Source organism: Pogona vitticeps, chromosome 7, assembly GCF_051106095.1.
Source record: "Pogona vitticeps strain Pit_001003342236 chromosome 7, PviZW2.1, whole genome shotgun sequence".
NCBI classification, from domain to species: domain Eukaryota; kingdom Metazoa; phylum Chordata; class Lepidosauria; order Squamata; family Agamidae; genus Pogona; species Pogona vitticeps.
In genome coordinates this window covers 4,294,642-4,309,614 of record NC_135789.1, presented here as the reverse complement: position 1 = coordinate 4,309,614, position 14,973 = coordinate 4,294,642, and the positions used below count along the sequence as shown (strand labels likewise).

Sequence of the window (14,973 nt, the reverse complement as noted above, 5' to 3'; positions counted from 1 at the left end):
TGAAACACCTGCCTTTGTCAGCTGACTGGATTAAATTTAGGACGGAAAGACAAGGCAATTTTGTCCTCAACGTGAAAGGCGTTTTTAAAGAGGAAGGGCTTTGTCTGCTGTTTCTACTCATCCCGGCTTCATTTCTGATAGCAAAGTTCATGCCAGATCAATTCTCTCTCGAGGAAATAAATGCTGTCAATTTCCAGCCTTAAACAAAGTTGTGTATTACTCCTCCTCTGAGATGAATACGTGGAGTACTGTAATTTATGAATGTACTCTTCATCTGGGCTGATCCTTCTTTTATCTGGTATCACAGATCAAGTCACACACACCATTTGTTTGTCTGTTAAAGTAACAGACACCATCCCCAAGTCAATCAACTCAAATGGGAGTTGATTAATCTGGTGCATCACAGCAAAAAAAAAAAAAGGGTGGCAGACCTAGTCACTAAAATTCGACAGCTCCCACCATCCTTGCAAAAAAAAAAAACTTGCCAAAGGCAAGGAAGGGGAAATGTATTTTTTTCTCAGTGGAAGACTGCACATAGTTAAGAGTTAGCTCTGTAACTCCACCCACTTTGGGCTCTGGCCACACCCACTATACAAAAGCACTGGTGACATCACAGAACAGGGCCTATACGAACTGAACAGCTGATCCTGGGTTCAAATTCCGCCTTCTCTCCCTCTCCTCCAGCATCAGGTCCATATCTTCTCTACTCACCTTGATATAATTGGCGTTGATGTAGTCGGAACCCGGGACGCTCTCGTCCACTTCACGGAGGGCCACACGGGTTGTGTCAACTGTGGGGACAGAGCAAAAAAAGCTGCCTAGGTTAGGTGAGGTCCACGCCAGAGGAAAACTTTTAGAAGCAGAAGGCATTGCAGAGGTCAGACATGTTCTATCCCACCTTCCCTCCACTAAAAACCCTGAGTCAGTGCATGTAGCATTTCCCTGACACACAACTTATTCTCAAATTGCTAATGAGAGCCAAAAAGACGCAGGCAGCCATGTTGAACCATGTCAATAAACCCACTTCGTTTTCACGGCCAGTAGGAGCGAGCTTTTCGCCTCCTGGATGGGGAGGTTCTTCTCTTAAAAACATGCACACGTGGGGAAGCTTACAAGGGAGGATGTTCTTATAGCGGTTCTTTGCCTTGTTTTCTGGCCGCTGTCCTTCTTTTCTGGGATACAGGAATTTGCACTCTTGCTGCTGTAACATCTGTGGGGGGGGGAACCATGGGTGGAATGAGAATCAATAACTTTAAAAAGAAATTAGGTAGAAATCACCATTTAAAAAAAAACCCACAACTTCCTATACCTCAAACTCCTCCCAGAATCCTTGCTTGGCCTTCTCGCTGTGGTCCGCCATCTTATTCAACTCTTTCACTCGGTTCTCTATGTTGGCCGCGATGATTCGGGTGGCGTTGAAAGGCTGAAAGAATGCAAGGGACGGGGTGTGTGTGTGTCACCTCCAAGCACGAGGGACAAGCAAAGAGCAAAAGGGAAATGGAGAGAGAGGGAAGACTTCCAGAAAGCACAACAAATCCAATCTCTAACACTGCAGGAAATCTTGCTAGATCTTGGAAATAACTCATTTCAAACCACAGATCACTGGTAGCTAATTTCTTTCCTCAGTTAGTTCTAACTACATCGTCATCAGAGACTAGGATGTTGGTAGAATAAGGTTAGCATGTTACATTGACCTTTGCTGAGCTAAAAAAAAAAATCTACTCTGTTTACATTAACTTTGGGTAGTGGAAACATTCCAATACTTTAAGTTGCCATTATGTTAACCATTGGTGTTTTAATGTTAGAAAATACAAGACTGGTGAAGAAAGAGGCCTCTAAGACTTGATGCTGTTGCCCCCTAGTGGCATATTTTGTTATTGAAGCCTTCAAAAGGGCTAGTTTGGACATTTTAGCTGCTTTCTCCAGCTAGGAGGTTTACAGACATAATTCCCACAACCTGATGACCAGCTAGCTATGGCTCGGCTCATAGTTCACAATGTCTGGAAATTGGAAAGTTGGAAAAGGCTACCTGTAAAATATTTTATCCAACAACCTGTATAAATAGGTTTCACATTCCCCACCGCATCATGCCTACTTATCTCTGGCAACATCTGTGCTGCTTGCTCACCCTTTGCTCATCCCCATCTTCTGAGCTATCCTCTGACACATTACCTGTTTCAGGTGTACAACTGCCCCAGATTTCTCCACCATCGGGTTCTTCTTATAGTGCTCCACCAAGTCCGTGAGGGTGTCAAAACGCTCGCCGCCTCCCACATCATATTTTCCATCTGGCTATCGAGTGGGGGGAGAAAGCATTATAATCGTAAGACCACACACCAAAAAAAAGGGGGGGGTGGTAACTTTTTTGGGACCCACGGCCAGGAATCAATCAAACCACCTACATGCAGGAATGGGGACCACTGATCTGCAAAAAAAGATAAAAGCCCCAGCGGAGCCTCTTCTTCCTGGGGCGCTTTACCTGATAGCGGATCATGATGTGAGTCACCCGGGGCTTCCGATCCCCTGTGTCCGCTTTGTCCTCATTCGTCAGCACTGACAAGACAAAGTCACCTGGCTTGCTTTGGCTGCTCCGTACCAGGAAGCTTCCTGGCTTGCCTTTCTCAGTTAGGAGATTCTCGGCCTCTTTTCCCGTCAGATGGCCATGGTACCATCTAGGAAGGGAAGGAAGGAAGATTGTGGTTCAAAGACCAAGGGGGTAACACCACAAATTCAAACCCTCATCTCCACCATGAATTTCTCCCCTCCCTAACCTGAGCAAGGGCTGGCTCTGTCACTGGGTAGAGTGACATATCTGCCCTTAGGCACTGTGTTTTGTGACTATTGGGAGCGTTTACAACCTTGCCTGCTGCCTGTAGTAAATATGGCTAGGAGGTAATTTTCTGGATTGGAGTGACTGACAATCATTCCCTCCCACCTCAGAATCCAAAGAGAGCCCTGCTTCTTTGCTGAGTAGTCCTTTCCCCTCTCTTTTGAAGTCAGTAGTTTGTTTGCTGTTGATCCGTCCAGTTGGTTGCTAAGTATGACTGCAGTAAAGAAAGCAGCATGTACAAAGTTCTGCAATTTCGAGCAATTGTATGTAAAGAAATGTTTCTTATGCTTTCTACCACAAATGTCACAGAGTGAGTTACTGAGATTGTAAGTACCAGTTAATGAGAAAGGGATGGACTATCTGGGGAACTTGTAGCTATTCTCCTCTGTGGATCTCTGTACAGTGGTGCCCCGCTCAACGATTAGCCCGTATAACGACGAATCCACTTCACAACGATGTTTTTGCAATCGCTTTTGAGATCGCAAAATGATGTTTGAATGGGTTTTTTTTTTCACTTAGCGACAATCGGTTCCCTGCTTCGGGAACCAATTTTTCGCTTTATGACGATTTTCCAACAGCTGATCATTGGATTTCAAAATGGCCACTGCTGTGCAAAATCCCCCCCCCCACTGTTTTTAGGACTGATTTTTCGTTCTACAGGCACCAGAAAATGGCCGCCCTATGGAGGATCTCACTGGACAATTAGGTATTTTGCCCATTGGAATGCATTAACCGGTTTTTTAATGCGTTTCAATTAGTTTTTTTATTTCATTTGATGATTTCGCTCTACAGCGATTTTGCTGGAACGAATTAACGTCGTCAAGAGAGGCACCACTGTACTTCTACTGCTTAGCAAAGTAATTTTGCCAGAAATTCAAAACTCTGCAACAATGATAAGGAAGAAGATTGCTATTCATTTATTTGCCATTATTGTATTCCATGGCTATGTATCATTTTATCATCAAGGAAAGGGAGCTGTGTCGCCTTGGGTCCTTTTAAGGAGAAAGGTGGGGGTAAAAATATTTTAAATAAATAAATGTGTTAAATCTTCTGTCTTAGGAGTCATGCTAACGTGACTGCCCTTGGGATCAATGGAGGAAGAATGAAATGAGTTCAGGCACCCCTACACAAGAAAATTCTCAAGGATTCACAAGCAAGTATTTGTTACATCCTCAATTTTTTTAAACAGTGTGGTTCTTCTTGCTTCCCCGAGATGGCGCCTCTGGACTATTCCAGACTAGCAGAGGCTCCCTCTGGGTCCTGATCCCACAATGTCACCTCTGGGGCTACTTTCCCCTGGAGGGTCACATCCTGCTTCCCAGCTCTCTTTCTGTCGAAATCAAGGAAGGAGGGTGGCTAATGAGAGTTAAGCAAACAGGAGAAGAAGAAAAAACTCAAAATGTATATGTAAGCACACCCAACACCCATGGCTGGCTTGGCTTCTTCTATCACCTTTATACTAGCAGTATTTACTGTAGCCTCCAGAGAACGGTATAATTACTTTAGTCATGATTTCAAGAGTTTTTAATTTTAAAAGACAGCCAATATATCTGCCATGCAGACAGCTCCAAAGTGATTCAAAACATAAGCTAGATTCTGTACTCTCTCACTATCAATTATTTTTGTGACAGCCTGGGCAAGGAGCAACAAGGAAGGATTGGGTCCAAAGGGGTTTGTACTATGTCCGAACAGAAATCTCAGGAAGCACATTGTGACTTTACGCAATTTTATGCAGTGAAAGTGGAAGGAAAGCTTCCGTATATCTGAGACCGCCGCGTTATTTCCGAAGTTTTTTTGCAGATTTTTAAGCACTTTCTTCAAATAAGCAAAACTGAGTGAGAACTGCAGTAAATGTTGCCTAACTACATGGACCAGTCAAGGTAGAAGCCCTGGATGGGTTGCTCGCCTGCATCTTTGTGATCAGCCAGTCTGCCCTTTTGTGCTTGCTATATGTGCATGCTTAGCATCCCAAATGGAAGAGACCATACATAAATGGAATTTTGCGCAGAGTGATTCTGCTTAAGTTGTGCAAAAACTAGCACTAGGTTTCAGGCTGGAGGCCCGATCTCTTGGTAGAAAGGAGAAAATCTTCAGCAAGCTGTGTCATTATGTAAATTAGCCATGCTGAGATTTCCTCCCCCCCTTCATCTCCCCACCCAAGGTACAAAAACTAATGATTTTTAGGAGCTAATCCAGGAGAGCCACTCACCTCTCCGAGGTCGGATCCTGGCAATTCAGAGGGAATTTCAGCTCAATGACATTGCTGTTCTTCTCCCGTAACAGCCCCTGCTGCTCAGTGTAATACTGGATCAGCTCTGCTAAGGTGGCAAACTTCTCTCCTCCATAGAGGTCGTAATAGTCCCCGCTGTTCTGGATTTTGATGTGGGTCACCTCGTTGTTTCTCCTGGAGCACAAAATCAGGGTTGGGGGGGGGAGGGAGGGAGAATGGAAGTGTCTGACACTATAATCCGTCATGTTTATCATCACGCCCGCCAATTGTTATGTGTTCTATGCCATCTTTAAGGCATTTCCAAAACAAGACTCAGCAAAGTGGACTTCATTTCCCCATTTCTCCACTAGTCTTCTGCTGCATGGGGAAAGGGAGGGAGGCAATGAATTTGGGTGAACCATCTGTTGGGGTGTGGGGTTCAAGATCTCAACAAGGCAAGAAACCCATGGAGTGATCTCCCTCCCCCTTCTGCTTGACCCACGCAGGACTGTTGCACAGTTGGACTTGGGGTGCTGGGCGAGAGAACAGCCCCCCCCCGGGTATGTCACCTTGGGCTCAAGAGGGATGGGCAGAATAGAAATGTGAACTTGTCAATGAAGAGGAGTGGGCAGAGCTAAGAATTGGCACCTTTCAAAATGGCCAAGTGGACCCTTGCTTGCAAAAAGGAGGAAAAAAAAGTCCCTCTTCCTGGAGGCAAAAGCCTGGGTGGATACATCGAGAGCTGTTGGATACATCGGTTGGTCAGCTTCTTTGGCTGGGAGTCGGGAGCGGAGGGGGTGGGGGATTCAAATTAGGAAAGGGGAAGGAACTCAAACTCATCCATCAAGCCTCTGAAGTCTGGATGAACTCAGCAGGCGGCCGGACTCTAAGTGCCTCTAAAATGCAATTAGCCTCCTCCATCAGGAAGGCTAGCCAGGCCGAAAGACGGCCAAAAGGGGCTCGCAAGCTTTTAGCGCTCTCCCTTAAGAGCCAAATGGAGTTAACCCTCCAAGTGCTGGAAAGAAGGGTGCAGCCAGTTTACTCCCATCCCGCACGCCCCCCCCAAGGGCACCTCCCAGTTCCTCTCACCACTGTGGCATCCTTTGAAAAAAAAAAAAGAGAACAGTAACAAAAGTTAAACATTGGCAGGTTTATAAGCCACCTACATTAGTATATCTTAACATATCGCTTAGGCTAGGATTGTGAAAGTTCTGGAAATTGGTATTAAATAGGAGAGGGTTGAGATAAATGTGCAAAAAAAAGGACCAAAACAGTGTGTGTCATGTTTGGGTTATTTTAGGGTAACTATGGGGCAGAGCAAAGAGCCCCATTGTCTGTGAGGTGGAAGGACACCCTTCTCATTCTTTGCAAAACGTACGGAATTAAAACTTTTTAAACCAAAGAAGTCAAGGCATTTGGATTCAGGAGGTGGAAATAAAAAGGCTGGGCACAGTGGAAGGCGAAATATGGTTGACTCCACACATTCTAGTTGCATCCTATACATCTGCTTACAACCCTATACCTGCAGAGGTATAAGGGTAGAGTGAAGGACTCGTGTTCTCATTGGTACCTTAATGGCAGGGCCAGCCCTGGATCTCATACTGATCTTGATCTTAGAACAGGGTAGCTGGAAGGGTCCCTGTGGATCCTCAAATCCATCCCTTGACAAGGAGGCTGAAAGGGGAATCAAACTCCCAACCTCTGGCCCCGCAGCCAGATGCCTTAAACCATCAACTACACCATCTAGCAGTTCCTAACAGTTCCAAAATGAACTTAAGCCTTGAAAAGAGAAGCATCCAGGCAAAAATGCTAAGCGATGCACCCAAGCCTGACTCCTGACTACATCTGAACACACGGCAAAGCTTTGGCAGAGTCAGGGTCCCTTCGCAGGATGCCAAAAATGGTTTGCACGGGAGGGTCTCCTAACGTTGCACTGTGGCGGCAGCTATCAAGGGAAGGCCGCCGGCCCTCTTCAATCGCTCCGGCTGGATAAAATCATTACATGAAAGCAGCTGTCACTGCTAATGCAGCATAGAGCGAGGAGACCCTCCCTTCCCCCCCCAGTGCCATCTTAGTGGGGTTTAACCCACCCACTCCTTCTTTCTCCAAAACACACAACTGCAGCTGCTAATTACATCCAAAGCCACAAGAAAGCTCTCCAGCTGATTTTAAGAGTGTCTTCGATGATGACTCTCCCCATTGGGGGATCTATAGCTAGAAAACACAAGACTTCTTCTATCAGTTGTTGGGGGTTTTCCGGGCTGTTTGGCCATGTTCTGGAGGTTTTTCTTCCCAGAATCTGTGGCCAGCATCTTCAGAGGACAGGAGTCAGAACTTCTGTCTTCTGAAGATGCCAGCCACAGATTCTGGCAAAATGTTAGGAAGAACAACCCTAAGAAGGTTGGGACCATCGGATCCTGGCCATGAAAGCCTTCCAGAATACACTTTTTCTATTCCCTGACATTTCACATGACTGAGATTTATAAAAACCCACATTTTAGACTCACGGGGCTGCTGCCAGCCTTTAGTTTACAGGCAACCACTGCTATAGTAATGCAGCCTGTTTATGCCCTAGTTACTGCCAGAAGAAATTAGTTACAAGTAATTATTTTTCTTCCTCGGTCTACCAAGGCACGCCGGCCTACTGAACCCCACTGATGGTTAAGCATGCATTTGTTTCCAAGCTTGGAAAAGTTACTTTTTCAGTGGCTGGAGAGGAGCAAGGACCTGCAGTTGCATCAAGTAACTCTTCTAAAGGCTCATTTGAATTTACCGTGTTAATAGTTTTGATCTCATTTTTGCTCTACCTCCTTGGTTTATTGTAACATTTCAAATAACTCATCTCTCTTGTTCCGCACAGTGCTTAGTTTAAAAGGCAGATGAAAGAACCAGGTGGCTGTTAAAATATTACACCTCGAATTTAAGACATACACACGTGCCTCAATAAGAAACTATAGAGCCAACTGGTTTAAAAATCCATCCAAGCACCTAGATCAAAAAGAGAAAGAAAACAACCCTACGAGGTAGGCTAAGCAGAGGCCCCACCACCTCTGTAATAATAAATGAACTGACGAGGCCCCACCACCCAGCAAATGGGACCAACACCCCCTTCTTGACAGCAACGGATAACCAGATGGCCAGGGAGAGACAAAGCCCTCCTTTTACGCTCCGCTCCCTTCTCTCCATCCTTTCCCCCCCCTCCCAAACCCCAAATTACAAAGCTTCCGTTGAAGGAAAGCCATCCCCCACCCCACCCCCTTTTGCCTGGCCTTCCCAACCAAAGGCCCTCCAGCACTTCATGATCAGGGGTGGGGAATGAAAAAAAAAACAGACAATCACATCCATTTAGCCCAATTCTCCCCCCCCCCCACGTATCGCCAGGGCAGAAAGAATTCACTCCTAAGTGTCCCAGTTCGGAACATCAAGCAGCCTTTCTCTCTCTCTCTCTCTCTCTCTCTCTCTCTCTCACACACACACACACACACACACACACAACCACACAAGGAAATACAGCCCCCCCCCCAATGTGTGTGGGGGTGTTGGGCGGAGATTGCCATTTAAATCAGACAAAGCTCTCTGTGCAAAAGGCAATGCGCCTCGTCGGTTAGGCATCACTGCGCAAGAACATTAAGGCCATGTCCTCAGACGCCATCCAAGGCGGACCGAATTCTGATTCTCTGCCAAGCAAAGAAAAGCATGGAGTGTCATCTGGGACTGGGTGTCAAGAATTCAGCATCCGGGCTCTCTCAGCTTTCGGACATCCTCCTTGGTCGGTTTTGTTTGTTTGTTTTCAACAGGACCAAGTTTCTAGATCTCATGGGAGGAGGGAAAAGGCCAAAAGGTATGGGCCAAAAGCTGACACACAAACATGAAGATTTCTAACAGGGAATGAGAACCATCAAGATTTCTCCTGTGAAAGGAAGAGGCAAGCTTTGAAAGAGCTCATGGCCTGATGTTTTGGCCAAGAGCCCCACCAGCTTAGCCTTCAAGGGTTATGGAACGTGCAGTCCAAGGATCTGAAGGATTATAATTCTTCTTTAATTTTTTTTGGTCCCGTTCCCTTACAATCGAATAAAATTATGTGAAACAAGGCAACCACCCCTTTTATAAAGACAAGTTGTTAAGGGACCTCATCACAGTCATTCACTACCAATTCCTACAAGAATTGTAAAGTTTTATTTTAGCACTTTTGTTATTTGTTTTAAAGAAAAAAAATTAGGATGGTTCGTCATCATTATCATAATCATCATTACCATGCGCCGTCCAGTCAATTTTAACTGATGGCGACCCTTTTCAGGCTTTTCCAGGTAGAAAATACATAGAAGTGGGGTTCCATTCCCTTCTTCTGGAGGACAGGGGGATCCCTGGGGACGGTGCCGCTGGCCCAAGGCTACCTGGGCTGGCTCTCTTCTCAGGAGGCACAGTGGAGGAGCTGAACTCCCAGCTTCTGGCTCTGCAGCCAGTCACCTAAACCACCGAGCTATCCAGTCAGCTAAGATTGTTAACAGAAGGGAATAAAAAGAAATTATTCCAAGTGGGAGGATTTGTGTTGGGTTGGTTGCCTTGTGCTTGTTTGCTTATGTTGGGTTGTTGCTAAAACAACAACAACAACAAAAACCAAGAAACTTGCGGTACTTTAAAGACCTACTGAACTTTATTCACATAAGCTGTCGTGGGAACGCAGCCTACGGTCATCGGATGAGTGGCGTGCTTGGTGTCCTTGATGGCATACACCCACAAACGTTTACGCCACATAAAAGTGTTCAGCCTTTAATGTCCTGATAGACTTCACTAATAAAAGTGGAATATTCCCATTCAAAGATGCTGCTAGAAACATCTTCGAAAAGTAACTTACTGGTAACTAAAACAGGGATCTTTGCACCTGAGAATGTAATGTTTTCCCCACCCATTGTGTTACTTTCCAAATGTAACTCTGTTGCATTGTTATTAGTGCAAAAAAATATATAGCAAGCTATGTTATTGGTAACACGTTATTTCCAAGTTCTGATCATTTCTAGTAACACTACTCTGAGCAGGAGAAGCAAACACACAATCTAAGAAGACATTTCCCGTTCCTCATCCTCCCATCTCCCGCTTTAAGCAATCAATACAACATCCGTTGCTGAAAAAAAATGGGATCCATTCCCATAAAAGTGTGCCTCATTTATCCCGTTCAGCGGCCAGGTCGTTCAGAGGTTTTTCGAACTCCTGTCCTCAGCAGCTGCCTTTTCCCATGGCTGGCCCAAGGCCCAAAAGGCTTCTTAGAGAAGCCCGCACAAGGAACGTCAATCCCTGGCCTTTAAATTATTTACAGAGATCTTGCTCCAGTTGTTAAATGGATGCTCTTATTCCCCAGGGCCCCCCAAGCAATCAGGCTAAACATTCAGAGGTTTCGGAAGCTCAAAAGCAGCCTTTCGATACAGAGCGCTGAAGCTCTCCCATTGCATGCTAGATCTCGGTGATCACCAAGGAAGTTGAAAGGTGGAAAAACCAGAAGGGGGGGGGAAGGAAGGGGGAATATTTCTCCCCACCATGCATGAAATTCTGTGAATGGAGGAGATCAATCACTCCAGAAAAGCCTCATCTGGAAGCACTGCCATTTTCACATTCATTGGCCTTTCCCTCAGGTTTGAAATCACCCAAATTTGGGTTTGAAAGCCATACTCAACTGAAGGAATATGAGATCTATCAGTAAAATGAGGGCCCACTCTGCTCTCTGGGATGTGGTTCATGCAGAACCATTTTATATGACACTCTCAAGTGCTTCATTTAAACATTATTTCTGATTGCCATTCCAGGCCGAACACACAGATCTCGGCTGATTTGGGAAGGGAAGCAGAATCACACCTGGTCAGTCCTTAGATGGGAGTCTGACAAGGATTTCCAGCTTGGGCTAGGAAAGAACGCTGGCTAAAGCCCCAGGGAGCCAATTGCTGGAAGTCAGGATCAACAAAATTGGGCTAAATGGAAGGCGGATGTGATCAGATGGTTCCCTAGATTCCTAATTACGTTTCCAGCTCTTACCTGACCGATAAGGTGAAGTCTCCAGGGTTGCTTTTGCTAGGCCGTGCCAAGAAGCTCCCGTGGACGCCTCTGGTAAGCAACAGCTTCTCTGCTTCGATGCCATTGATATTTGGGTGAAACCACCTTGAGGAAGGGGAGGAGGTTGGGGGAAAGAAAGGCAAAACCAACAGCGTTAATGAGCGTGCCAGGACATGGAGGCATCCAGGGAACACGGGCAGCACAATGGCTTTTGTTCAACTAAGGCAAATGGCAAGCCTGGCTGCAGATTTGCTGTAAGCACTAGGGATGGCATTTTCAGATTTGTTTGAACTACATCCCCCACAATTCTCCTTTCTGGGAGTTCTACCTGACTTACCCACCCCTTACATACGCTTCAGTGTGGCTCACCTGGGAGAAAGGCCTCAACTGGAAGGCTATGTGGTGGAGCTTGGCCTAGCTCCATCCAAGCTTCCTGTTCCTGCCCCAGTACTTGCTGGGAGCTCTGTTTCCGAGCAGGAAGCAAGGCTTGTGCAACCGGGCTCACAATTTGGAGGAGGAAGAAAAATGTGCATGAGTGAGAGAGAAATAATGAACTCCCAGCCAAGTCCTGCACTTGATTATCCAGAAATGGGACTCAGACACAAACACAGGGAAATGCCAGAGAGCCCGGTTTAATAATTTGATGAACCCGCTAACTCATTAATTGGGGTTTTTAAAGAGCTATATCAGCTTCACCCTCAACAACCAGCCAACCATCAACTGCATCAGAACCCAAACCAGAGAAACACCAAGATTCTATTTTGGAAGGAATGCATGGGAAGTAACGACGTTACTTTGAGAGAATACATTGTTACCAACGTAGTTACTTTTTATTTAAAAGAATGTAACAACTAGTACTATTGTTACAACTGGTAACATTGTTATCATTGACTCTAAAATTTTGCCCATTACTTCTAGAGCATCACTTTGGGGTGAGAATATTTGGCCACTTGGGTGTGTGGTTTTTTTTTTTTTTTTTGTATTTTATTATATTTTTAACAAAATAAAATATCCAAAATCTAAGTTAATAATAATAAGGGCTTAAAAAAACACATAAAGTGACTTGTTCTCAACAAGACAGTCTGTCTTGAGACACTGAGATTGTCAATGATGAGAAATTGTTAGTCTCATTTCCAATGTGAGAACAGGAAAAGGGGGCAGGGTTTTTCCACCAAGGTTTAAGTGGTTTCCATAAAATGCTATTGTATAAAAACTAGGATCTAATTCCTTTTACAAAAGAACACACAGTAAGCATTGAAATGCTAGGTGATTGAAGAAGAAGAAGGAAACAACCCATCTACTGCCTTGAATTTTTTTAAAAAAATTGTGAAACAAGGCAGCGGCTTTTGTCGTTTTGCATTATTTGTGCTACTTGCCCAAAAATCTGTTCCCACAAATTTGAGAACACTCATTGAAACTGGCAGAAAATGTCATACAGCAAAGAGAAAAATGCAGGCTCCTCATTCTCCTGCCTGAGAATGAGACAAGCAAGACTTTAACATTGCTAGTAACGTGTTACTCTTTTGAGTAATAAGCAAAGGATAACATGAACACCCTGCTCTCATGACAAAAAAGAGGAAGAAACAACTTTTCTTTTAAAAAGGAATGTTCTAAGCTTTGCATGCCCTGCATAGAGAAGTACGACCTACTGTTTGGTGTGACTAAGTGTAATGACAGGAAGGAAAACGGGGCCAGACCAAAATAGCCAGTTCAAATGCCATCAGCTCCCAAGCCAGGAAGTCAAAATGTCAAGCAGCTTTCAATAGTGTCTGGCCTGTAACCAAGCTAATGATTACTTTAAAAATAAAAATAAAATAAAATGAGGAGGAAAAAGCCTCCCGATGCAGAGCTCCTTATATGGTTCTCTCACTGGGGAGGAAAAGACTGGGGTTTGAGATTTTCCGAGAGCAAAATTTCAAACTGATTTGACAGACAGCAAATATATATATTAAATATTTAAAATCTGCATCCCAAAGTTTGAAACAGCTTGCGATGGGAAAGGAGAATCAAAGCAACACTATTTATGTGAAATCAGAGCCATATGCCAGTTCGTTGACACATTTCTGTGCCGGGGAATGAATTTTGGTGGCATTTATAGAGGGGGAAGATGGATTTGGGATCGAGAGCTTACTTGTCTCTTCCTGAGAGATGTTTCTTTTGATGATGACCTGCAGGTGATGACCCTACCCGATGCTTGGGAAATTACTTTCAAAAATTAACTCATTGCTATTGTGACTTGTTGGGAGTACCTGAAAAGCAATTAATTATCATTACTCCTTGCACTGCCAAAACTGTGCCTGGTGGCCTTACTTCTTCCTTTTTCTTTCATGCTTTGGGCCCTTCCCTTAAAAGATCGCTTCCCTGTTCTGATAAACAAGGACATCAGAAGCTGTCTTCAAACAAGTTATTAAGATGTTCCCTTGAGGTCTTTAGGACAGTGATTCCCAACCTTGGGGTCTCCAGATGTTCTCGGACTAAAGCTCCCAGAAGCCTCCACCACCAGCTGGGCTGGCCAGGATTTCTGGGAGTTGTAGTCCAAGAACATCTGGAGACCCAAGGTTGGGAACCACTGCTTTCAGGATATGCGTTTTTCCCAATCCAACCTGGAGATGCACAAGATTTCACATGGGACCTTCTGGATGTAAATATGTATGATTTTATGATGCTTATGATGTTTACACTGGATTAATGTTCATTGCGGATTAGTGTTCTGGTATGCCGATCAACCACAGTGAAGACTGAATGCAAAATGGACTGACTACTGTTCCTAGAGCCCTCTCTGGCCGATCACCAGCAACTTTTAGAGCTCTTTAGAGGCATGAAAATGCTAGATTAAACCAGGAAAAAAAAATTATATCTGGCCCAGTTTACTATTTACAATGCTGGACAGCCAGATACTTCCAGATACCTTCAAGGCTAAAGGCGTGTTTCGTCAACAGCACGTGGGACACGGTACATAAAAGTTTGGCAATTCCAAATTTGTTTTAAAAGGCATCCAAACATGCATATATTTGGGGGGGGGGAAATGTCCCAAAATATGCCTATGGGGAAAAATAACGTACAAATTGCATTTTTTTTTTGTTTCCACCACATGTATAGCATTGCATACCAATCTTAAATACTGGAATCATTTATTGTTCTTAGCTTTTCATCCCATTTAGGGCTTTCCTACTGGAAGTGGCCTTGGGTCCTTTTCAGGAGAAAGGGTTAGGGTATATAGAAATATTTAAAATAATTAAATAAGGTCTTGCTTCCTTTAAAAACAATCCTGAAGAGACACAGAAGAAGAAGGGTATTAACACAACCTTTGGGGGAAACAGAGAAATCAAAATTGAAGGCTTTGGTTTTCAAAGGTATTTCTCCCCCTCATATTCAGCTACAATAGGATAATTCTCTTTCACCCTCTTTTTATTTATTAGCAAAAGGAACGGGAGAAAAAAAGACAGAGAGCTTTGGTGGTCCTTCCAAACAACCCGGAACGGATGTGGCCAGAAGAAAAAAAAAGACATGCCTTCCAAGAAAATGAGCGTGTTTGGATTCTTGCGTAGCTTGAGATCAGGGTGGGTGAGTGTGAACGGGATGGAAAGGGGAAAGCGACAGGAAGCCTGTCCTCCCGTTTTCAACTCCAGAAGACATCAACATGCAGATGGATGGAACAGATTGTTGACAAACGTGTTCACAAGTCCACCACAAACATTTACAGCACAAGGCAACCTGTTGCTATGACCGCCAACGTCTTATCTGCACAGTAATCTGGCCGAGAAAGGCAGACCCTGTTTCCCCGTAAAGGGACAGAGCCAAACTATTCCCCATCTGCAAAACATCCACCTCCGAGGTGGGCCATTAAGAGTCAAAAAACAACGTGGCCTCGATCGTGCTCTGTTGGTCATAT

At 44.6% G+C, this 14,973-nt stretch overlaps 1 protein-coding gene across 3 annotated transcripts in view; it reads right to left on the bottom strand.

Moving 5' to 3' along the window:
• LOC110073274 (tyrosine-protein phosphatase non-receptor type 11) overlaps nt 1-14,973 on the bottom strand; it is a 37,511-nt gene that overhangs the window by 8,593 nt on the left and 13,945 nt on the right. For 2 of the 3 annotated variants that reach the window (XM_078379248.1, XM_072977603.2), the window contains exons 2-8: nt 11,064-11,186; nt 5,040-5,234; nt 2,480-2,672; nt 2,173-2,292; nt 1,310-1,423; nt 1,114-1,210; nt 712-791 (exon numbers count right to left, since the gene is read on the bottom strand). In XM_078379248.1, coding sequence (XP_078235374.1) covers nt 712-791; nt 1,114-1,210; nt 1,310-1,423; nt 2,173-2,292; nt 2,480-2,672; nt 5,040-5,234; nt 11,064-11,186 — 922 coding nt within the window. The remainder of the gene's footprint in view (nt 1-711; nt 792-1,113; nt 1,211-1,309; nt 1,424-2,172; nt 2,293-2,479; nt 2,673-5,039; nt 5,235-11,063; nt 11,187-14,973) is intronic. The other variant, XM_078379249.1, reaches the window with a different exon arrangement.